The following is a 23,608-nucleotide window of genomic DNA, read 5'->3' on the forward strand; positions in this document are numbered from 1 at the left end:
TTGTATTTTTTAGTAGAGACAGGGTTTCACCATGTTGACCAGGATAGTCTGGATCTCTTGACCTCGTGATCCACCCGCCTCGGCCTCCCAAAGTGCTGGGATTACAGGCGTGAGCTACCGTGCCCGGCCAGGCTCACCTTTTGCCTCAACATGCTTTCTCCTTGAGACCTATAAGTTTTTCTTCTTTCCAGTTGCTTAGGAGTAGCCTTTCCCTTCAGATAACGGCATTATTTTTTATCATGTATTTACACCTCTGCTCTTTGCCAGTCTCTAATTTTTAAAAAACCCTCAAAAGCAATTTGTAATGATTTGTAAATGCCCTTGTTTGTGGGCAGTTTATCATAGATGATTCTTCTCAAGTAGCATGTTTCTGGGATGTCTAATACAGTGGTTCCCCCTTAGCCCCAAGGAATATGTCTCAAGACCCCCAGTGGATCACTGAAACCATGGGAAGTATCAAACCCTACATACATTCCTTTTGCACCATAACTGAGCCCATATCACGCACTATGGCTGTAACATTTGCTGTTTGAGATGCAACAGCAAACAAGCACAAATTTCTTTTTCCTTCTTAGATGTCAGCAACTGCAGCATACGATTTTTTTTTTCCTCTTTCCTTATGAAGTCCAGAACTTCCACCTTTTTACTTAGTACTTTACAGCTTCACTTTGGTGTGTCCGTATTGCTAGCATCACTGCTGTTTTACTTTGGGGCCATTATTAAGTAATATCAGGGTTACTTGACCACAAGCACTGCAACACCATGACAGTTCATCTGATGGTAACCAAGACAGCTACTAAGTGACTTATAGGCGGATGGTGTATACTCCAGACAAAGGGATGATTCACATCCTAGGTGGGATGGCATGAGATTTCATCACACTATTCAGTATGGTGCTCAATATAAAACTTATGAATTGTTTATTTCTGAAATTTTCCATTTAATATTTTTGGACCTTGGGTGACAGTAGGTAACTGAAACTGCAGATGAGAGGGAGACTGCTGGTTGTTCAATGTAACTTTCCTGTGAAGCTACAAAATAGTTCTCTTTAGTTTCATCTTTGATTCTTTAAATTCCTATGTAGGAAAAAATATCACTGCTGTCACACAGAGAACTGTTTATTACTTTATTCTTTCATCTGTTTTCTTTTTCATGACATCCTTAGCAAATTGCACACAGTGAAGAAATGATTCAGACATACTTTTCCATTTTGACTCAAGTTCTTTGGCTTCCCATGGTTTAGGTGTTGAACTGTCAGTGATTTTGGTAATACATGTGGTCATATCTGTGTTTTATTTTTTAATATATACACATATATGCACACATGTATTTGTAATACACATACACAAATATATTCAGAATAATCAAAACACAAAATCATGGGGTGACTACATTGTCAGTTACTTTGAATTTAGATATGAATTGGACACTTATGACAAAACTAAGGGTTATTTTGGCTTCCTGGGACTAAAGCTTTTTTTTTTTTTTGGTCAAATTATAAAACCCTTTCAAAGCAGGGACTAAATCTTTATGGCTGTTTGATATCCTAAGCAGTAGTGTTTATGGACTCAAGCCGCAATTGAAGGAAAGGAATTTCTTCTTCTCTGAGATTGAAAAGACTTCAATATATGATTGGTTCTTTCATGGGATCCAGCTAGAATATAACACATAACTATCAGTTTCATAAAAATTCAGAAAGGAAGTCACCGTGACTAGGATGACATAAAGACATGTCATAGCTTTCTTCCTGTGGGGACTTACTGTAATCCTACTGTGACCCCAAGCAGAGCGTTAAAATGCCTACTTTGGAACATATCCTTTTCCCATCATCTGAGCAGCTGCTGAATATATCATCTTAGAGACCACTTGGCTAGATCTCACTCCATGAAGGGCATTCATGGCACCTAGTCTCCAACAAAAATACGACTTTACATTGTACTTGGTGATTTTGCAGCAATTAATTCTTGGGTCGTTCCATACAATATCTCTGAGGTTACATGGATACATTGTTGATAGTATACCCATTTTACACAGTAAACAGATGTTACTATTAACTTGGTCGTGGTCACATACCTAGTTAATAGTATGTCCAGAATTTGACACCAGGAATTTTGTATTCTAATCATCATTCCTGTTTATTAAGCACCTTCTTTATGCCTTGCACTGATTTAGGCATCATCTTTAATCATTACATGTTTCCTAACAGGTAGATTGTACTGTCACTCATTTTACATACATTGAAAATGAGGCCTGGAAAGGTGAAATGAATTGGTAAAATTCACATGCATTATAACAGAACGAGAATTCACACCAAATCTCTCAGTCTTCATACCTGTGCTTTTTCTGCTTTATTTGCTTGAAACATAAAGAAAACACTACTGTTGTAGGTTTTGGGTGGTGAAACGAAAAGTATCAGGGTGTAAACAGTTCTCTAGCTGGTGGATTTTGCCCACTATCAAAGCTTTTGGTTGTTAAGAGCATAGAATTCAGTGTTCTGCAGTTGGGCTGTTCCAACTTTTTTATTCTCCCAAGTGCTGAATGTTAAAACTCATCTCACTGCTAAGACCTCCTCAAGCCTTTGGCACCCTTGCTGTAGAGCCAGGTGGTCTGAAGAAAGGCTCCCTCTAGGTTGTTGCACACTGTACACAACACATTACAGTGCGAGACAACCATCAGTTCCTTTCCTTCTCCCCAACCCCTCCAGAAAGCTGAGCCCCAGATGGAAGAGCTGGAAATGTGTCAACTGTTCTCTGAAGGACATTGAGAAAATACTGCCAGGAAGAAAAGGCAAGCGCAACAGCTCATTAGTCCACTAATCAGACAGGACGACCATCAATTTCACAAAGAAAATGTCCTCAACAGAGAGATGGGAAGGGCTGGCAGAGTGTTGCCCACATGGTTCTGAGAACTGCACATTTTTGTCAGTGGATTTGTAACTTGGAGGCATTGCTTTCTTGATTGACTTTATTTATTATATCCCTTTACAAAGTATGGCCACTGCAAACTGAAACAGAAAAATAGTATTTGGAAATACTTTTTTTATTAAAAAGCATCTTATCAATGCACAAAGATTGTTGCCAGGATTGTGAATACTCTTCTATGTGTTGTCTTTATAGCTGTGTTCTCACAGAAAGAAAACGGGACTTAACATTCTCATTTGAGCCTTTGCTGCCCATTTTTTGCACTTTAATTTGAATTCAGTAGTTTTTGGAGAATGAATGTCGGGTACTTAAGTGAAAAGCTTAGAATTAACTGTGAGGAGGATAGCACAATTTAAAAGTGATTATGGTAGCCCTTGTCCTATTATTAACCAAGTATGTAAAGAATTCTCTTTGATAGGGAAAAATAACTTCTTAGATATATTAGAATATTACTCGTTGGTATCAAGTCTGATTCCTGTTGGCTCAGACCTACCAAATTGTAACATCATGAAGTTTATCTAATTTATCTTTCTGGAATTTTGTTGACATTTAGTGTTATCCAACAGCTGCCTATTATTAATTGTTCCCATGGATGAAGTAGCATCTGCTTAATGTAGAATCAGCTCTACTTTTCATCTTTTTGAACAATATATAGCATGAATGACATTTACATGCTTGAGGTCAGAGGTTGGCTCCACCTCTTTTTTCCTACTTGATGTAGTTGATATGTGTATGTGTGTGTGTGTGTGTGTGTGTGTATATATATACACGCGCGCACACACACACACACACACACACACACACACACATAATGGTGAGTTTTTTTTGTTTTTTTTTTTAAGATGGAGTTTTGTTCTGTTGTCCAGGCTGGAGTGCAGTGGCGCATCTCGGCTCACTATGACCTCCGCCTCCTAGGTTCAAGCAATTCTCCTGCCTCAGCCTCCCAAGTAACTGGTATTACAGGGGCCCACCACTACGCCTGGCTAATTATTGTATTTTTAGTAGAGGCTGGGTTTCACCATGTTGGCCAGGCTGATCTCAAACTCCTGACCTTAGGTGATCCACCCACCACGGCCTCTGAAAGTGCTGGGATTACAGGAGTTAGCCACTGCGCCCAGCCTATTAATGGTGATTTATATACAGCTGATTATGATTTTATTTTCGTGTCATGCAGTTGAGGCCTATGTCTAGATAGTTCCCATGTTAGTTTTTCCCCTTACTAATTTAATTCATTTATAAGGAGAAGTAAAAAAAAAAAAAATGCATTTGAGGTAAGCTACGTTTGTAACCTGGTTTCTTCCTTTCTCAGCCACTATCTAGAGACTACTAACTTTCAGTTCACGCCACCCCTTGACCCTGTTTGCTCATTTTAGTTGCCAGGGTTGAAGTAACAAAGTACCACAAACTGAGTGGCTTAAGACAATAGGAATTTATTCTCTCACAGTTCAGAAAGCCAGAAGCCCAAAATTGAGTCATCAGCAAGGTTGATTCCTTCCCAGGACTTCAGAGGACCAATGTGTCCCTTGCACCCTCCTGGCTTGCTGGTTGCTGGCACTCCTTGGTACTTCACAGCATGTAGATGCATCACTCCAGTCCCTGCCTCTGTGACCACTTAGTGTGACTGTCCTCACATCGGCTTCCCTCTGTATATGTGTCTGTGTCTGTGTTTCGTCTCTTCTTTAAGGACACCATTCAGATTGGATTTAGAGCCCACCCACATAATCTAGGATGATCTCCTCCTCTCAAGATTTTTAACTTAATGACATCTTCAGAGACCCTTTTGCCAAATCAGGTAACATTCACAGTTTCAGATGTTAGGACTTGGACATATCTTTTAGGGAGTCACTATTCAGCCCATTACACTAAGTGTATTCACAGTCCTCTAGGAAAATAAGTTGATATTTCAAATTGTTGACTGTTTTTGCAACCTTATAGAAAACTCTAACCTCAATTTCTCTGATTCTTTGCAGTTGGTCCTGAGAAAAGGGTGCCAGCAATGCCTGGATCGCCTGTAGAAGTGAAGATACAGTCCAGATCCTCACCTCCCACTATGCCACCCCTTCCACCAATAAATCCTGGAGGACCGAGGCCAGTGTCCTTCACTCCTACAGCATGTGAGACCTCTTAGTTACTGGTGTTTGTAGTTCAGAGTGACATTTGGATCTAAGTGATTGACTTGCATGAAGCCTTTCGTATATATTATTCAGTATTTTCAAAGTGCTATAGAAAACATAGACACATATATTATTTCTGGTTGTTTCTTTTATAAATTACACCCTCTGCAAATAATACTTAGCTTAGTTATTTGGATATTTAGTTGTTTAAATATTTTGTTTTCATGCTCTTTGACTGGTAACTATTTTTATTTCCTTGACTCTAACAATAATGAATTTAAATTATTATATTGACTTCTGGGATTCAAAGTAAGTTTTCCAGAATTACAGAATTAATTCTAAAAACGTTCTAGTGCTGTCATGGTAAGGCTCTTTACAAAAGAGGATATTGTTGTATTAGTTTACTAGGGCTACCATAATGAAATACCACAGACTGGTGGTTTAAACAATTTATTTTTATTAATTTTCTCACAGTTCTGGAGGAAGAATGTAATGATCAAGGTATTGGCAGATTTGGTTTTACCTTGGCCTTGCAGAGGTTACCTTCTCACCATATCCCCACATGGCCTTTCTTCCATTTGCATGCGTCCCTGGTGTCTCTTCCCCTGCTTATAAGGACAATAATCGTATTGGATTAGGGACTACTCATAATACCTCTTTTAAACTTAATAAACTCTTCAAAGTCCCTATCTCCAAATATAGTCATATTCTGATGTACAAGGAGTTAAGACTTCAGTGTGTGAATTTGGCCAAGACTCGGGCAGAATTCAGTCCATAACTATTATGTTAGCTAATAATATATGTAACAAGATATTCAACTTCACTAACCATCAAGGAAATGCAAACTAACACCCAATACAATACTATTATACATGCACCAGGATGTACAAAATGATGTCAGTGATGTATGGAGCAACTTGAACACTCATACAATGCTGATTGGAGTGTAATTTAGTACATCCACTTTTGGAAATTGTTTGGCAGTGTGCACTAATGCTGAATTTCCATGAACCCTGTAACTGAACAATTTCAGTCCTATATATCGATAATCACCAAAATAACCCCAAATAAACTTCACCTTAAAATCTGGTATACATATAGGCACATATATGTCTTGTCTTGTCTTGTCTTGTCTTGTCTTGTCTTGTCTTGTCTTTTCTTCTTTTTGAGATGAAGTCTTGCTCTGTCACCCAGACTGGAGTGCAATGGCGCAATCTTGGCTCACTGCAACCTTAGCCTCCCAGGTTCAAGCAATTCTTCCGCCTCAGCCTCCTGAGTAGCTGGGATTACAGGCATCGGCTAAATTTTGTATTTTTAGTAGAGACAGGGTTTCACCATCTTGGCCAGGCTGGTCTTGAACTACTGACCTCGTGATCCACCCACCTTGGCCTCCCAAAGTGCTGGGATTACAGGCATGAGCCACCACACCCAGCCGCACATACGTGTCTTGATCTTCATTTGAGTTATGCCTTTCCATACACATGCTGCCGCCCCCAGTTCACGTTGACACTCTGCAGAGCTTTTGCCTCTAAACCAGAATGTACTGCTATTTGTGGAATGCCCAAAAAGTGTCAGAGGACTGAGCTAGATGCTATGTGTATTGTTTTATTTAAATGTTATTACACAAGCTTGCACACTGTCCTTGCTCAAAACTTTGTGTTTTGTGTGTAAGAGAATGTAAGATGTACTGCGTTAATTGGAAGTTTATTATTTTCCCAAAACATTTGAAATTGAGTAGCTGGCAACTGCAGCATTCAGTTTGAGCCAGAGTGAATGAAAAGAAGTACAATATCCCTTTTTTTAAATTCTAATTTCTGTCTCAAAGTTAAACAGACCTAGACATATATACTATCTTGAAAAGAAACAGATTTAAATCTTGGCCATCAATCAGATTTCAAGATACACACATAGGTACATGTATATATAAATGCAGCCCTTTTCACTTCCATATTTGGCTGCTTGGAGGTGGATGTTTCATTTCAGAAAATGTGATCATACAGTTTTTACTAAAGAGACTATGAAAAAGCCTTCCTGTGCATCAGAGTAGCTAAAAGCATGGTAATGTGTTATTTTTATGGGTTCCTTCAAAAGGGAACAACTTGCCAATAACAATTGACCTTTCTGTAAAAACAAAGAAATGGCAGACCATTGCAACTAATTTTTGGGATTGCTGAGATTGAGTGTTGAACCTTCCTTTTAGTACCTTTAGTAATTTCCTTTAATGGAAGACACAGAAAAAAATTCACCCCTTTTCTCAGCCTGTTAGCCTTTTATACAGTGAATCATTGAGCAGCATTTTCCTGAACACTTACCCTTTGCTAGAAAATGAACAAAGCAAAAATATACACAGTATACACAGTTTATAAAACTTAATTACAGTATGCACATGTGTGTTGTGTAGTGTATTAGTCAATAAGGCAACAAAAATATAGAAATAAGCATAGGTTGGGCGTGGTGGCTCATGCCTGTAATCCCAGCACTCCGGTAGGCTGAGAAGAGCAGATCACTTGAGGTCAGGAGTTTGAGACCAGCCTGGCCAACATGGTGAAACTCTATGTCTACTAAAAGTACAAAAAATTAGCTGGGTGTGGTGGTGCGAGCTTGTAATCCCACCTGCTTGGGAGGTTGAGGCAGGAGAATCACTTGAACCCTGGAGGCGGAGGTTACGGTGAGCCGAGATCACACCACTGCACTCCAGCCTGGGCAACAGAGCAAGACTCTTATCTCAAAAAAAAAAAAAAAAAGGAAAGAAACAAGCATAATTTGGGAAGTAAAATGGTGGAAGCGTGCACATAGGCAGGACAGGGATATAGTGAATCCACTAAGGCTGACCTTCAAGTGGAGCAGCAGCAGCATGTGTCAAAGAATGCTCCTTAATAGAGATGATACCTGAACTATATGGAATGAAAAAGAGCTTGCCAGGTCAAATGTGAATAAGGTTCAGTGCAAGAAAAGGGAACAGAGATGGTTAACTGTGACTGGCTTAGAGGAAGTAGAAAGGAAGTAGACGAATTTTTATGATTAGTAAGTTTGTTTTTGGCAAAATATGATTAAATGTCATTTTTCTAAGCTAGGTAAAGATTAAATGATTGACTCTTTAAATATTGCTTAAGTCCTATATTGTTTCTTATGTTTTTAGATGCAGTTTCACTTTCTTTTTTTTTTTTTTTTTTTTTGAGACGGAGTTTCGCTCGTTACCCAGGCTGGAGTGCAATGGCGCGATCTCGGCTCACCGCAACCTCCGCCTCCTGGGTTCAGGCAATTCTCCTGCCTCAGCCTCCTGAGTAGCTGGGATTACAGGCACGCGCCACCATGCCCAGCTAATTTTTTGTATTAGTAGAGACGGGGTTTCACCATGTTGACCAGGATGGTCTCGATCTCTTGACCTCGTGATCCACCCGCCTCGGCCTCCCAAAGTGCTGGGATTACAGGCTTGAGCCACCGCGCCCGGCCCAGTTTCACTTTCTTAGTTTTTTTTGTTTTTTGTTTTGTTTTGTTTTTTTGAGACGGAGTTTCGCTCTTGTTACCCAGGCTGGAGTGCAATGGCGCGATCTCGGCTCACCACAACCTCCGCCTCCTGGGTTCAGGCAATTCTCCTGCCTCAGCCTCCTGAGTAGCTGGGATTACAGGCACGTGCCACCATGCCCAGCTAATTTTTTGTATTTTTAGTAGAGACGGGGTTTCACCATGTTGACCAGGATGGTCTCGATCTCTTGACCTTGTGATCCACCCGCCTCGGCTCCCAAAGTGCTGGGATTATAGGTGTGAGCTACCGCGCCCGGCATCACTTTCTTAGTTTTTAAAAGCTGAATATGATTAAGTGATAACAGAATGACACTTAGGTACTAGATCAATTAGGTTTTTACTCAGTGCCAACAAGAACAGCTCAGTGCCAGGCACAGTGGCTCATGCCTGTAATCACAGCCTTTGGGAGGCCAAGGCATGAGGATTGCTTGAGCCCAGGAGTTCGAGACCAGCCTGGGCAGTATAGTCAGACCCCTTTATCTACAAAAAAAAAAAAAAATTAGCCAGACATGGTGGCACATTCTTGTAGTCCCAGCTACTCAGGAGACTGAGATGGAGGGACGCTTGAGTGCAGGAGGTCGAGGCTACCATGTGCCAAGATGGTGCTGTTGCACTCCAGCCTGGATGACAGAATGAGACCCTACCTCAAAAAACAAAACCATAGCTCTAGGGTTGTTTTCCAAATTAAGATTATCAGGAAATGACTATTAAGAATAAAAATAGGAAAACTAATTAATCAATGTATTATAATTCGAGCAAAAATGTAGGATGGGAGTGTCCTGCATGGAATCAGGAAGATGCCTTATTGAATGACCAAGGATTTGACGTATTAATCTAGCACCGTTAAGTTAGAGAGTTACTTGCTTTAATGGACATGAGTATTCTGGATGGCCAAAGAGATGGGTATCTTATTGTAGGAATAAATCATTAAATCAGTAGGCCTAAAAAATATCCCTCACATTATCATAACTACTTTTTCTGGTGTCTTGCTCACATGCTACCTTCTGATTAACTGCCTGGTGTTTTTGGGATCTTGAAATTGGGAAGAAGATGTGATGTAAAAGATGGATATGAGTATCCCATCACTGGAAAGAGCTATTGGACCAGACCCATCTCAAGTACTACCTGTTGCAGGAAGTCTTTCTTAAAACTGTGCACCCCTGTCCATGGCACCTGTAGAGTTAGATGTCCCTTATTGCTCTTGGAGCACTCTGCTTTCTTTTTAAAACTCCAGTGTTACTCTGTTATCACTTTTATCTGACAGCAATCTCATTAAGGACAGAACAAGTTTTGCATACTTTTATAAGACATGTGCTTTACAAAATTCAAATGAACAAATGAAGGAGAACACAAACAAAAAATGAACAAAGGTCCTGTTGTTTTGCACGTAACCTGAGTTTTTCATTTTGGCTTTCTTTTAGTAAGCAATGGAATCAACCATTCTCCTCCTACCCTCAATGGCGCCCCATCACCACCACAGAGATTCAGCAATGGTCCTGCCTCTTCCACATCATCTGCACTCACAAATCAGCAGTTGCCAGCCACTTGTGGTGCTCGACAGCTCAGCAAGTTGAAACGCTTTCTTACCACTCTGCAACAGTTTGGCAATGACATCTCCCCTGAGATTGGGGAGAAGGTGCGGACTCTTGTTCTTGCACTGGTGGTAAGTACAGCCTCACTGTTGTCAGCTACCTGAGTATGTGGCTTAGATCCAAAGCCAGCAGAGAAGTTCTAGATATTTCTGCTCATTTTCAAACCCATAGTAATATGGCAGATGCTACAGACTAGACTAGTTATTGAATAACTTGTATAAAACTGTTTAATTGTAGGATTTTTCTTTTGAGACAGGATCTCACTCTGTCGCCCAGGCTGGAGTACAGTGGTGCAAACACAGCTCACTTCAACCTTGATCTTCCAGGTTTAAGCAGTTCTCTTGCTTAGCCTCCCGAGTAGTTGGGACTACATGGGCGTGCCACCATGCCCAGCTAATTTTTTTGTTTTTGTAGAGACGGGATCTCCTTATCTTGTTTAGGCTGGTCTCAAACTCCTAGCTTCAAGCAATCTGCCTGCCCCAGCTTCTCAAAGTGCTGGGATTACAGGCATGATGTTTAATTGTAGATTTCATATCAATGCTTATCAAAAAAACAGTCAATGATATTTTCTTAATTCCCATAAGCAACTTTGGATTTTTCTTAAAACTGGTCTCAACAGGCCCACTGGTGTCCAACCAAGTTAATGCAAGATTTTGCAATTTCATATATTCAGTGCCTAGTGCATTGTTTCCAAACCAAGGAGAGTAGGGAAGTAGCAAGTTTAATTTTTAAAACAATAATTTGTAAAATTACAAGTTTCATGGAATAAATAAATAGTATCAAACGGATTGAATTGTTCAGCTCCTTGTGCATATAAACTTGCTTAAGAATTTGCAAGAGACACATAATTTTTCTTTCTATACTGTGCTTGGTGAACCTGTGGTATAAAGGAGTAATTTTCTGACATTGACAACGGGGTGGGGTTTTATTCTCAGTGTTTATAAGGGAAGTACTACCAGTTCCCAATGTTTCTAATTGAATTCTTTAAGATTTACCTCCAGTGAAAGCATTCTGTGCTCCTTTGTGTATGTTAACCCCTTTGTGTGGGATAGAAAGATGAATCATGGCACTAATCCTTAAAGTTGCAGTTCTCCAAGTGTGATCCAGGGACCCCAAAGATTCCCCAGGATCCTTTCTGGAGATAGCAGTAGATTAAAGGCAAACGTAGATAGAATCCAACTGGTTTCTATTATGCTAGATATTAAAGAGACTTATAAATTATAAAACAGTGCCACTCTTCTTACTTTTAGAAAATACAGATTTTAAAAATCACACCTCAGTCTGAACCAATACAGTTATTTTATATTTTATTTAAATTCTCAGCTTTAATTTCTGATATGGTAATGTAAATAAATGCAATCCATATAAATTAGAGGAATTCTGAGACAAAACAGCCTTAAAAAATTTCTCAATCTGTAAGTCCAGGTGTGGTGTCTCACGCCTGTAATTCTAGCACTTTGGGAAGCCAAGGTGAGAGGATTGCTTGAATGCAGGAATTCAAGATCAGCCTGGCTATATAGTGAGACTCTGTCTCTACAAAACAATTTTTCAAAAGTTAGCTGAGTGTGGTGGCACATGCCTGTGGTCCTCGCTACTCAGGAGGCTGAGGTGGGAGGATTCCTTGGGCCTGGGAAAGCTGTGTTTGCACCACTGTACTTCCAGGCTAGGTGACAGAGTGAGACCTTATCTCAAAACATAAATTTAAAAAATCTTTCAGTCTATCATGAAAGAACTTGCATACAAGGCAAAATGCAATAAATGACTTTATCATTTGTGAGGTTTCATCCTTATTGCCTATGAGTATAGGTTGTTTGTTTTCATTGCTATAGTGTTTTATTGTAGGAATACACTACAGTTTATACTTTTGGACTATGTGACATTTAAGTCATTTGCAATTTGGGACAGTTTTGGCATCTCCAGCATCACCCCTATGTTTTGAGGTTTGCCAGAAGGAGTCACAGGACTCGACATACAGTTGTGCTCACAGCTAAGAAAGATTACAGAGGCATAATGAAGAGACATAGTTAGATCATAAAAGAGAGAGAGACACAGGTGGAGTCCTTATGCTCTCTCCCTCGTCTGAATGGTAACACAAAGTGCCCTTTCCCCAGCAACAAAAACACAACAACGTATATGCTTCTGTCAAGGAAGCCTATTAAAGACTCAGTGCCCAAAGTTTTTGTTGGAACCTGGTCACATAGGCACTCTTTGCCTAGCACCTGCCAAATTTTACCCTCTTAGCAGGAAAACCTGTGTCTAGCATGAACCATCTTGTTCACAGAATCACTCTACACACAGTCACCCTTATCGGTTAGGGAAAGTATAGTTCTTTTTTATTTTAAACCTGTTTATTCCTCAAATTTTAGACTACTATAGAAAAATCTTACTGGATCTAGAGTAAGGTCATTGGCCTTAAATGTCAAAATGAGCTTGAACATAATTGGAAACAAAGCAGGCATCAAAACGTTACGATGATTCCAGCAGCAAATTACTTCAAGTATTATCTATTCTTAAAGATAATTTCAAGATTAAAAGTAAAAATGTCAAAAATTCATTTGCAAAAAATGTGAATCTTTTTTTAGTTATGAAAAGTATATGTAGGTATGTTCAATTATTTCTTTTAAATGGCCACACTTGGGTTGACTTTTTTTTCCCGTAGTAAAATATACATTACAGAAAATAACATTTTAACTGTATTTTAAGTATACAGTTCAGTGGTCTGAAATACATTCATATTGTTTGTCCTGTTCACCGTTGTGTCCCTGTTCAACCATTGTATACCTAGAGCCTATGAGCATCACAGGGTTACAGAGTTTATGCAGTTGCTTTTTTTGAATTATGATGAAATTTACTGTGTTAACTATTTTTAGGTTTACAGTTTAGTGATGATAAATATATTCACATTATCATACAGCCATCATCACCATCCATCTCCAAAACTCTTTTCATCTTGCAAAATTTTACCAATTAAACAATAACACCCCATTCCCCCACTCTCCCTAGACCCTGGCAATTAACCATTCTACTTTCTGTCTCTTTTTACTACTCTAGGTACCTTATATAAGTAGAATCATATTGTGACTAGACTATTTTCCTTAGCTCAATGTCCTCAGGGTTTATCCATGTTGTAGCATATGTCAGAATTTCTTTCCTTTTTAAGGCTGAATAATATTTCATTTTATGATGTCTGTATCACATTTATTGATCTGTTAATCCCTCAGTGGACACGTGGGTGCTGCCACCTTTTCAGTTAAGAAACGTTTTAACACTGTAGGAAACTTTATCATCCAGCGTCCTAGATGCCAGCCAATGGCCCAGCCTTACAAGCAGGCCTTTCTAAGGCTAGCAGTTTTAGGCCTACTATGTTAACTCTTTTTTGCACAGGGCCATTACAAATAATGCTCCTGTGAACATTCTTTTTTTATTATTATTATTTTTTATTTTTAAAAAGCCTACGGCACCCGGTATTCCCAGGCGGTCTCCTATCCAAGTACTAACCAGGCCCGACCCTGCTTTGCTTCTGAGATCTGACACGATCGGGTGTGTTCAGGGTGATATGGCCGTAGACCCTGTGAACATTCTTATACATGTGTGGAAGCATCACACACACAGTGGAATTGTGGTTTCATATGTTGTACATATATGCAAATTTAGTGTTGAGTGCCATATAGTGTTCCCAAGTGTTATGCCTCTAGCCTGCTGATGTTTTCTTTAAGATTGATATTAAAAGTATATATAGATTTGGGCGAGGATTGAGGGAGAAAATGTGTTTGTTAAATACAGTGCTTATTATTGCAAGAAAAATTTAAAACTTAGCAAATTTAAAACTTAGCAGGCACTACCTTCATCTGATGATGGCTTTACATGTAACCAAAACTCTACAGCAAGCCTCATGGTTTTTTTTTGTTGTTGTTGTTGTTTTTTTCTTTTGGGGAGATGGAGTTTCGCTCTTGTTACTCAGGCTGGAGTGCAATGGCGCAATCTCGGCTCACCGCAACCTCCGCCTCCTGGGTTCAGGCAATTCTCCTGCCTCAGTCTCCTGAGTAGCTGGGATTGCAGGCACGTGCCACCATGCCCAGCTAATTTTTTGTATTTTTAGTAGAGACGGGGTTTCACCATGTTGACCAGGATGGTCTCGATCTGTTGACCTCGTGATCCACCCGCCTCAGCCTCCCGAAGTGCTGGGATTACAGGCATGAGCCACCGCGCCCAGCAAGCCTCATGTTTAATGGTGAAATTTTGAAAGCTTTTCCTGTGAGATTAGGAAGCACCTAAGGATATCTGTCTTCTATTCAGTGTAATTCTGAAAGTTCTAACCTAGGAAATAAGATATAAAGATTGGAGAGACATAAATGAAACTGCTATTTCAAGGAGAGTTAACATGTTTATAGCATTAAATTTGCCTATTCAAGAAAGCATCTTCATCATGTCTAGTCCTTTATTATGAAAAGTATGGCCAAGATTTTGGTGGGCATACGTAAGTGGAACAGTCTTTCAGGTGTCAGAAACTTTATTTAGCCAAGTCAAAGAAAGGCCACGTAGTTGGTGTGGTAGTATGTGCCTGTAGTCACAGCTACTCAGAAGTCTGAGGCAGGAGGATTATTTGGGCCCAAAAGTTTGAGGCCAGCCTGGGTAACATAGCCAGACCCCCGTCTCTAAAAATAATGGCCACATAATTTAGTAGGTGGACTTCACCTGTCTGCATTCTGTGTCTGTGATGTATAAGAAGTAAGGTACTGAGAGTCCCTAACTATACCCGGAAGGGCAAGCATGGGCATTTTCCACTTTAAGGTAACGGTAAATGTTTTGTGCTTCACTTTCTTATTTGGAGAATGTTTGGCAATGTTTCTGGTACCATTCGTCCTAAGAAAATGATAAACAGTGTGCACCAAGATAACCAGTTCAACATTAAGTACCCCCTCCCTCATTGAAACTAACTAAAAAGTCTATAAAACCCTGAGTAAAGTATAATATATCTGTTTTGGAATATGATGTTGTTAAAAATCAAGTCTCATTCTGGTTCAGCGGCAAGATAGAAAGGCATACTTCTCCCTATTCCTCTTGATAAATAGTAAAAACCCTTGGACATTACATATAAAATAAAAATAATTAGACCCTTTGCCAGGCATGGTGGAGTGCGCCTGTAGTCCCAGCTACTTAGGAGGCTGAGGCAGGTGGATTGTGAGCCTGGGGGACAGAGCAAGACCCCATCTCTTTAAAAAGAAAAAGAAGACGGCGATGACCACTCTTAAAGGTAGAGAGAAAAGGGCAGATTCACTCGTGGGACCCACGGGACTACATAAGCAGTGAGTTCCCTAGGTTTTGTGTTTTCCTGATATATCCCAGACCAGGATGTGCAGAAAATGAAAATGTTAAGAGTAAGCGTAAAAACATAGGTAAATAAATAAACTTTCCTTAACTGGCACAGTGGAGTGTGCCTGTAGTCCCAGATACCCAGGAAGTAGTCTTTCCATACATTTAATCTATTTGTGTTTGCTTTATGAGACTTGATTGCTTCCCTTGCAGTAGGTATAAAAGAGTATCATTCTCTTACACTTAGTTTTTATTCCTGATTGCCAGAATTACAGGTTTCTTTGGCTGTATTGTGCAAATGTCATATACTTAGAACAGATACACAGTTCACTTTAAAATAATTTTTTTGGTATGAAATGTGGAAAAGTGTTTAAACATTTTCCTCTAACGTGGTTACATGGGACATACCCCTTTTCCCTGAAGGAAAATATCTTAACGTTTACTGAATAATAAATATGATACATTTGGAAAATCCAACATAATTGCATACTCAGAAATAACTGTTATTATGATTATTCTTCCAGGCATTAAATATATGACATGATATGCACGTGTGTTATTTTTATAAGTGGATTCTTAGAAAATATAATCTTCTGTTTCTGGTTTTCCACTTTACGGTATTGTAGATACCTTTTCCACATTAATGCATACAAATCTACTCTACCACCTCCCCCCATGTATCAGAACAGATACATGACTCTTGTAATTTTAATGTAGTTTCCTGTTGGTAGATCTACATAATCCCCTCCCTTTTTTTTTTTTGGTTAGGAAAATATATTGTAATTGTAAGTTGCATGTTACATGCTATGTTTTTGAACGCTTGGAAAGTTTCTGAAAGTAAATTTCTAGAAATGGTAATTGCTCTTTCAGGGGAGCATTTAGGGATTCAGAATAATCCCCACATTTTGTTTTGTTTTGTTTGTTTTAATTGGTTATCCTACATAGTTTTAAGAACTTTGAAGAAAATATTTTTATTTGTTCATTCCCTTTAGCAGAGTTGCTGAGTCCCATTCCTAGTTTAAGGCCTAGACTTTTGAGAAAACACAGACGACGTGCACCCTTCCAGAGAACAGTAAAAGCTAGGGGTTTGCCTGTTGGGGGCTACTCTAATACGTAAAATGCATACTGACCACTCGAAGGTAGAAGGCAAACTATTGTTCTTTGTTCTTTTGCTTTTTTTTTTTTTTTGGACTCCCTATTTGGAAGATTTGGGAACATTATGCCAGGAGGTGGGGGGCAGAACTTGAAAAAGAAATGAGCTTTTGAAAAAATGTGACTCTGGGTTATTGAGTCCAAAATGTCTTGAAGTTGACATCCAAGGTTGAGTCAGGATCTCTGTAACAGGAAATGTTGTACACTTGATTCCCTGTGCCTGAAGTGACTTGCAATGAACTGCTCAATATCAGGGGACCTGAGTGTCTCTCTTCATGAGTAATAATAAAGTCAGTGCCCTATTCTGCAGCCTAGGCTGCTGGGCAAAGGGGAGAATTTGGATTTGAGGTGTTGGTGAAGGGAATCAAGGAGTGTGAATTTCTGTCATAAGAAACCAGTATGGTTTACCTTTGCCAGGCTCAGAGTTCATGATAATGTTCCTGCAATTATCCTTTTCCTTATGATTTAAAAGAGTGGACACCTGTAATACCGACCTGGGAGGCTGAGGCAGGAGGATAACTTGATCTCAGGAGCTCAAGACCAGCCTGCATAACTTAGCAAGACTTCATCTCTACTAAAAATTTAAAAAATAAAAAGGCCATGTGTGTTGGCTCACCCTTGTAATCCCAGCACTTTGGGAGACCGAGGCAGGCAGATCATGAGATCAGGAGTTTGAGACCAGCCTGGCCAACGTGGTGAAACCCTGTCTCTACTAAAAATACAAAAAATTAACCAGGCGTGGTGTCAGGCACCTGTAATCCCAGCTGCTCAGAAGGCTGAGGCAGGAGAATCACTTGAACCTGGGAGGCAGAGGTTCCAGTGAGCTGAGACTGTGTCACTGCACTCCATCCTGGGCAACAGAGTGAGACTTTGTCTCAGAAAAAAGAAATAAGTTAAAAAAATAAAAAGCTTGGCGTTGTAAGTTTTGGAAGTTGAACCAGATTATTTATCTTTTCAGAACTCAACAGTGACAATTGAGGAGTTCCACTGTAAGCTCCAAGAAGCCACAAACTTCCCCCTTCGTCCTTTTGTGATTCCATTTCTCAAGGTAATTCAATAAAATAATTACCGAATATATTTTATCTTCAGTATTTCCTCAGTGTTCTGCTAATCCCTGTTACGTGATTTAAATCAGAGCAGTTTGCCACATTTTTAGATCTTTATTTTGGGCTGCTAGAGAGGTCTGAGTGCAGTCAACAGATAAACCTCAGGTTTCATGAAATGAGAATTGCAGAAGTCTTATGTTGTGGTCTGTGTGCAGACACTGCTGGTAACACACAGAAGTAGCTAGCATAGGAGAGAATAGGAGGTGCTTGGGCTGGAAGTGTGAGGGTAGAAGGGAGGTAGAGCTCCTAACAGAAGAAATAACTGCACACTAATCTTTTGGGTATAGTCAGAGTGTGAAGAGTGTGGTATCTGAGAAGAGGGCTGTCAAACAAAAGGCAAGGCCTTTGCAGTTTAGACTTACTCTAAGGTCAGGAGAAGATGTAGGAAGACAGTGTTTGTGTCTCCCCAAACCCAGTTACTGTAGTTTCTAAAGATGTCTTCTGCAATAATGTTTTCTGGACCATAGCTTTTGGAGAGATTATTCTGCATTATCATGCTTAAATGATAAATGAAATGAGGCAGTGTTTTCTTTACATGGAATATAATCCTTTTAAAAAGCTTTTGGCCGGGTGCAGGTGGCCCACACCTGTAATTCCAGCACTTTGGGAGGCCAACGCAGGTGGATTGCTTGAGCTCAGGAGTTTGAGACCACCTGTCCAACATGGCAAAACCCCGTCTCTACCAAAAAATACAAGAAAAATTAGCCGGGCAGTGGCACACACCTATAGTCCCAGCTACTTGGGAGTCTGAGGCAGGAGAATTACTTGAACCTGGGAGGTGGAGGATGCAGTGAGCTGCATTGTGCCACTGCACCCCAGCCTGGGTGACAGAGCGAGACTCTCTTTAAAAAAAAAAATTATTTAAGAGTAAGCTGCAAGACCAGGTATGGTGGCTAGTGCCCATAATCCCAGCACTTTGGGAAGGCAAGGCAGCCAGATCACTTGAGGTCAGGAGTTAAGAGAACAGCCTGACAAATATGGTGAAACCCTGTCTTTACTAAAAATACAAAAAAATTAGCACTTGCCTGTAGTCCTAGCTACTTGTAAGGTTGAGACAGGAGAATTGCTTGAACCTGGGAGGCAGAGGTTGCAGTGAGCCAAAATCATGTCACAGCACTCCAGCCTGGGTGACAGAACAAAACTGTCTAAACAAAGAAAAGTAAGCTGCAGACATGCTTTTAAATACTTGAATACAGTTATCAAATCAGGAAAGTAACATTCATACAGCACTGTTATCGTATCTATAGACTGTATTTGTACTTCACCACGTGTGCCACTAATGTCTTTTACCACAAAGAAAACTTGGGAGGGAGCTTAGTTCTAGATCTAATTCAGGACCACTCGTTGCATTATTTGTCATGTGTCTTTAGTTCACTTTAGTCTGGCACACTCACTCAGCTGTTTGTGATCTTGACATTTTTACAGAATACAGTATAGTTACCTGGATTTGGTTTTCTCTGATGTGTTAATATGATCAGAATCATTTTCCAAAAAACTGTACTCGGCTGGGCTCAGTGACTCACACCTATAATCCCAGCACTTTGAGAGGCCAAGGTGGGCGGATCATCAAGAGACCAGCCTGACCAATATGGTGAAACCCCATCTCTACTAAAAATTAGCCGGGCATGGTGGCATGCACCACTTGTAGTCCCAGCTACTCAGGAGGCTGAAGCAGGAGAATCGCTTGAACCCGGGAGGCAGAGGTTAGAGTAAGCCGAGGTTGCACCACTGCACTTTAGCCTGGGTGACAGAGCGAGACTCCATCTCAAAAACAAAACAAACAAAACAAAACAAAAAAACTATACTCAGTTGTTACTGTAGTATAGTTGAATTTTATCAATATTTATGGAAATTTGTTTTCTCTCTTTTATGAGTATCTGTATAATATCTTTAATTTTACCTCTTAACAAAGCCTAAAAAATTTAGTCTGGCCAAATAAATATGCCCCTTTTACTTTATTTTACCTTACTTTCATTTCCTAAGAAAATGTAATAGCATCAGACAGATAGGTCATCTTACTAAAGTACTAATACCAGGTTTTAAAACCTTTATATTGGAGCACAGCAGATACACAACAAGATGCATAGGTCTAAGGTGCACAGCCTGTATCACGGCTCTGTTCTCATGGCATTGAAGCCCTGGCTACTCTGAGAAGTCTGTGGCGCCTTCCTGAGCCCTGAAACAGCTGTACTGGTTCTATCTTGGTCTCCTTTCTGTATGTCAGATCTGGTAGACAATTATTTCCCCAAGACTAGAATTAAGAAAGATTTGTGAAATTTGTGTAAATAGGAAATAAATAGCATGTTTTTTATTCATCATGGGACATGTCACAAGTGTAAAGATCTGACATGGTGGTGTTTTTTTTTAATTAAGTTTTTACAGTTGCAACAAGATTGAGGTTATAGAACAGACTTTAAAAGAATTTTATATAGTCAAATTCCCTATTCTTAACTCTGTTATTTTGGAAAACAGCATGAGGTAGGTTGTTATGGCAGCTTTTTGGCTAGCATTTGGGGTTTTGTCAATTTATTTCTGCTTTAAAACAGTCACTAATTATGGTGCCTGCTAAATTAACCCTCAGTGAAGGGATAGCTACTTGCATGTATTAAAACTCTCCTTTCACTTATTCATTTGTCCCTTGGGTTTAAGCCTTTGCTTATGAGCTCAACCTGCATTGCTTTTAAATTTGGTGAGAAAAATATAATTTCTACTTTATGGTTTTTTTAATAAAAGATATATGGGAAAAGTAAATTCTGTATATGAAGGAAGTCAAGTTCTGAGCTTTAAAATTTAAAAGATGTATGGGTTTTAAAATGTGATTTGTTCCTATAATAGGTTTTCTAAATATGAGAGACAGAAAAATATCTAATGAATTATCTTTTTACATTTTACATCACTCCCATGCTCCTTTTCAAACTCTCATGTTTCATAATAATCACAGTTTCCAGAATTCCATGGCAGCTCTCATGCAGAACATGAAGGAAGGCTGAGTAGTGCTATCAGAGATGGGTTGGGATTCAGAAGAGAGAAACCAGGGCTTGGAATGACACCCACATAGGCAGTAGTATTTCTATCACTCACTGAAGTCTCAGAAGTGTATGTTTTAAAATTATTATGTTCAACAACCCTTTATTGAACTTTGACTCTATACTAGGCTGTAAAGGTAAATAAGGTACAGTGTCTTCCTTAAGCAGATTTACATCTGGTTGGGGCGAAAAATAACTGAAACAGTAATTCAAGTGTAGTATAAGAGATGTCATACTCACAGAAGCATGTGAAAATCAGACTGCCAAGGAAAAGAGGGCTTTTATCTTGTATCATCTACTTTGTGAAAGCGTTTGAGGTGCTGAGCCCTATTGTATAGGGCCCAACACTGGGAAAACTGCCTCTTCCTTTCAAGGCCAATCTGCCCCTGCTGCAGCGAGAACTGCTGCACTGCGCTCGGGCAGCCAAGCAGACCCCATCCCAGTACCTGGCTCAGCACGAACACCTTCTGCTCAATACAAGCATTGCATCGCCTGCTGACTCTTCAGAGCTGCTCATGGAAGTACACGGAAACGGGAAGAGGCCCAGTCCGGAGAGGTGAGCACATGAGATTTGCTGTCCTTTCCTTTCTGGAACCACAATGTCCTTTCCTTTTGCTTATAAAATAAAGAGAATCTGATTGCTGTGGTTATAATGTCTCAGACTTCTATTGAGACAAGGTCTGGCTCTATCGCCCTGACTGGAGCACAGTGGCACAATCTTTGCTCACTGCAGCCTCTGCCTCCTGGGCACAAGTGTTCTTCCCACCTCAGCCTCCTGAGTATCTGGGACTGCAGGCACGTGCCACCATGCCCAGCTAATATTTGTGGGGTTTTTCTATTGGTTTTGTTGTAGTTGTTGTTGTTGGGGAGATGAGCTTTTACCGTGTTGCCCAGCCTGGTCTCGAACTTGCGAGCTTAAGAGATCCACCTGCCTTGACCTCCCAAAGTGCTGGGATTACAGGTGTGAGCTACCATACCCAGCCCAATGTCTCAGGCTTTCTATGGTTATTTTTGCTTTTTTCCAATACCAAGCTGCAGGATACATCTAAAATCTATGGGAGTAGCTTCCAGGCATGAGCATTTTCCAGAAACTCTTCAGATGCCTGCATACCCAGTGAGAAACTCTACTTTAGAGAATTTATGGGTCTCTGGTTCGAGAAGCCTCAGAAATACAGTTCTACCTTTTCTTGGATGCTGTTCATAGAAAGAATTAAAAAATAAAAAAAGAAAGAAATACAATCTGCCAAATGCATTTTTCTCTTTTTGAAAAAAATTTTTTTTTGAGAGAATTATTATTTTTATGACAAACTCATTTTTTTCTGATGTGAGAAGTCTTGAAAAAGTATAGCAATTATTAATACTTGCCAGTGACTCATTTTTACTGAGACTAAAATTAATATGAATTTATTTTAGAAAGCCCCCTATGAGTGGCTATCAAAGTATTCTATGAGTTATCAAAGGTGGCAATAATTTAACAATAGTAGATAGGCTTTAATGATACTTTTTAGAAAGTTTAAAAAAGAATAGTAGAAAATTTATTACAGTTGAATCTGAGTGACTAAAAACCCTGCCAGTACACAATTGGACCCACTGTTAATTTGACTGGCTTTAAAAAAATAAAAGACCCAATTGGATTTGTTATATGAGCCTTTTTCCTCCCATGTAGTTTCTTTCCAGTAACTCATCTTCATAGTAACAAGTTTGACCTTAATACTTTCCTAAGTATGGTTGAACCCATAACTCAGGAAAATGCTGTCATCTCCTTAGTCATTCCTTTGCTTCATGAGGGTTAGTGTTTCTGTCTGGTTATAGATGGATTTGACCTCTCTTTTCAGGCTGGTATCAGTCGGCAGTTTACATGATATCCCTGGCCCCTGAAGACAATTCAGTTCATGCCTCATGTCATACCTTCCTTAGAGTCTTCCTGTTTATCCCAGTGCATATCACAATACCTAATGCGTAGTAGGTGCTCTGGAAATGTCTGCATGAACACTTGTTGACAGGCTCAGATAATGCACTTCTGCTTCTTCTACAGGAGAGAAGAAAATAATTTTGATAGAGATACAATTGCTCCTGAGCCTCCTGCCAAGAGAGTATGTACCATCAGCCCTGCTCCTCGGCACAGTCCTGCCCTCACTGTGCCCCTCATGAATCCTGGGGGACAGTTCCATCCTACCCCTCCGCCTCTTCAGCATTACACCTTAGAGGATATTGCAACTTCTCACCTGTATCGGGAACCCAACAAGATGCTAGAGCACCGAGAAGTTCGTGATAGACACCACAGTCTTGGTAAGCTCTCTCTAAGCAGCATGGTAAATTCAGATTGGATTATTGGATTTCTTACCAACTCAGTGATAAAGTCAAATAATACCATGATTGCTTTTTTCCACTGATTGGATAAAAACTTTGGGAGGCTGGCTGGGCGCAGTGGCTCACACCTGTAATTCCAGCACTTTGGGAGGCCGAGGCGGGCGGATCACGAGGTCAAGAGATCAAGACCATCTTGGCTAACACAGTGAAACTTCATCTCTACTAAAAATGCAAGAAATTAGCCAGTCATGGTGGCATGTACCTGCAGTCCTAGCTACTCGGGAGGCTGAGGCAGGAGAATCACTTGAACCTGGGAGGTGGAGGTTGCAGTGAGCAGAGATTGAGCCACTGCACTCCAGTCTGGACAACAGAGCAAGACTGTCTCAAAAAATAAAAAAAACTTTGGGAGGCTGAAGAGGGTGGATCACTTGAGGTCAGGAGTTCGAGACTATCCTGGCCAACGTGGTGAAACCCCTTCTCTACTCAAAATACAAAAATTAGCCGGGTGTGGTAGCACGCACCTGTATCTCAGCTACTTGGGAGGCTGAG

At 40.0% G+C, this 23,608-nt stretch overlaps 1 protein-coding gene and 1 pseudogene across 6 annotated transcripts in view; one reads left to right on the plus strand and one right to left on the minus strand.

Moving 5' to 3' along the window:
• CBFA2T2 (CBFA2/RUNX1 partner transcriptional co-repressor 2) overlaps positions 1–23,608 on the plus strand; it is a 150,229-nt gene that overhangs the window by 102,318 nt on the left and 24,303 nt on the right. For 5 of the 6 annotated variants that reach the window (XM_012455182.3, XM_012455181.3, XM_012455183.3 and 2 more), the window contains 5 exons: positions 4,892–5,035; positions 9,982–10,223; positions 17,576–17,665; positions 21,124–21,305; positions 22,785–23,038. In XM_012455182.3, the coding sequence (XP_012310605.1) occupies positions 4,892–5,035; positions 9,982–10,223; positions 17,576–17,665; positions 21,124–21,305; positions 22,785–23,038 (912 nt within the window). Of the gene's footprint in view, positions 1–2,720; positions 2,788–4,891; positions 5,036–9,981; positions 10,224–17,575; positions 17,666–21,123; positions 21,306–22,784; positions 23,039–23,608 lie in introns of those variants that run through there. The other variant, XM_012455184.2, reaches the window with a different exon arrangement.
• LOC135277026 (5S ribosomal RNA) lies at positions 13,602–13,720 on the minus strand (annotated as a pseudogene).

This window comes from Aotus nancymaae, unplaced genomic scaffold, assembly GCF_030222135.1.
Source record: "Aotus nancymaae isolate 86718 unplaced genomic scaffold, 86718_ANA_hifiasm-v0.15.2.pri h1tg000029l, whole genome shotgun sequence".
NCBI classification, from domain to species: Eukaryota; Metazoa; Chordata; class Mammalia; order Primates; family Aotidae; genus Aotus; species Aotus nancymaae.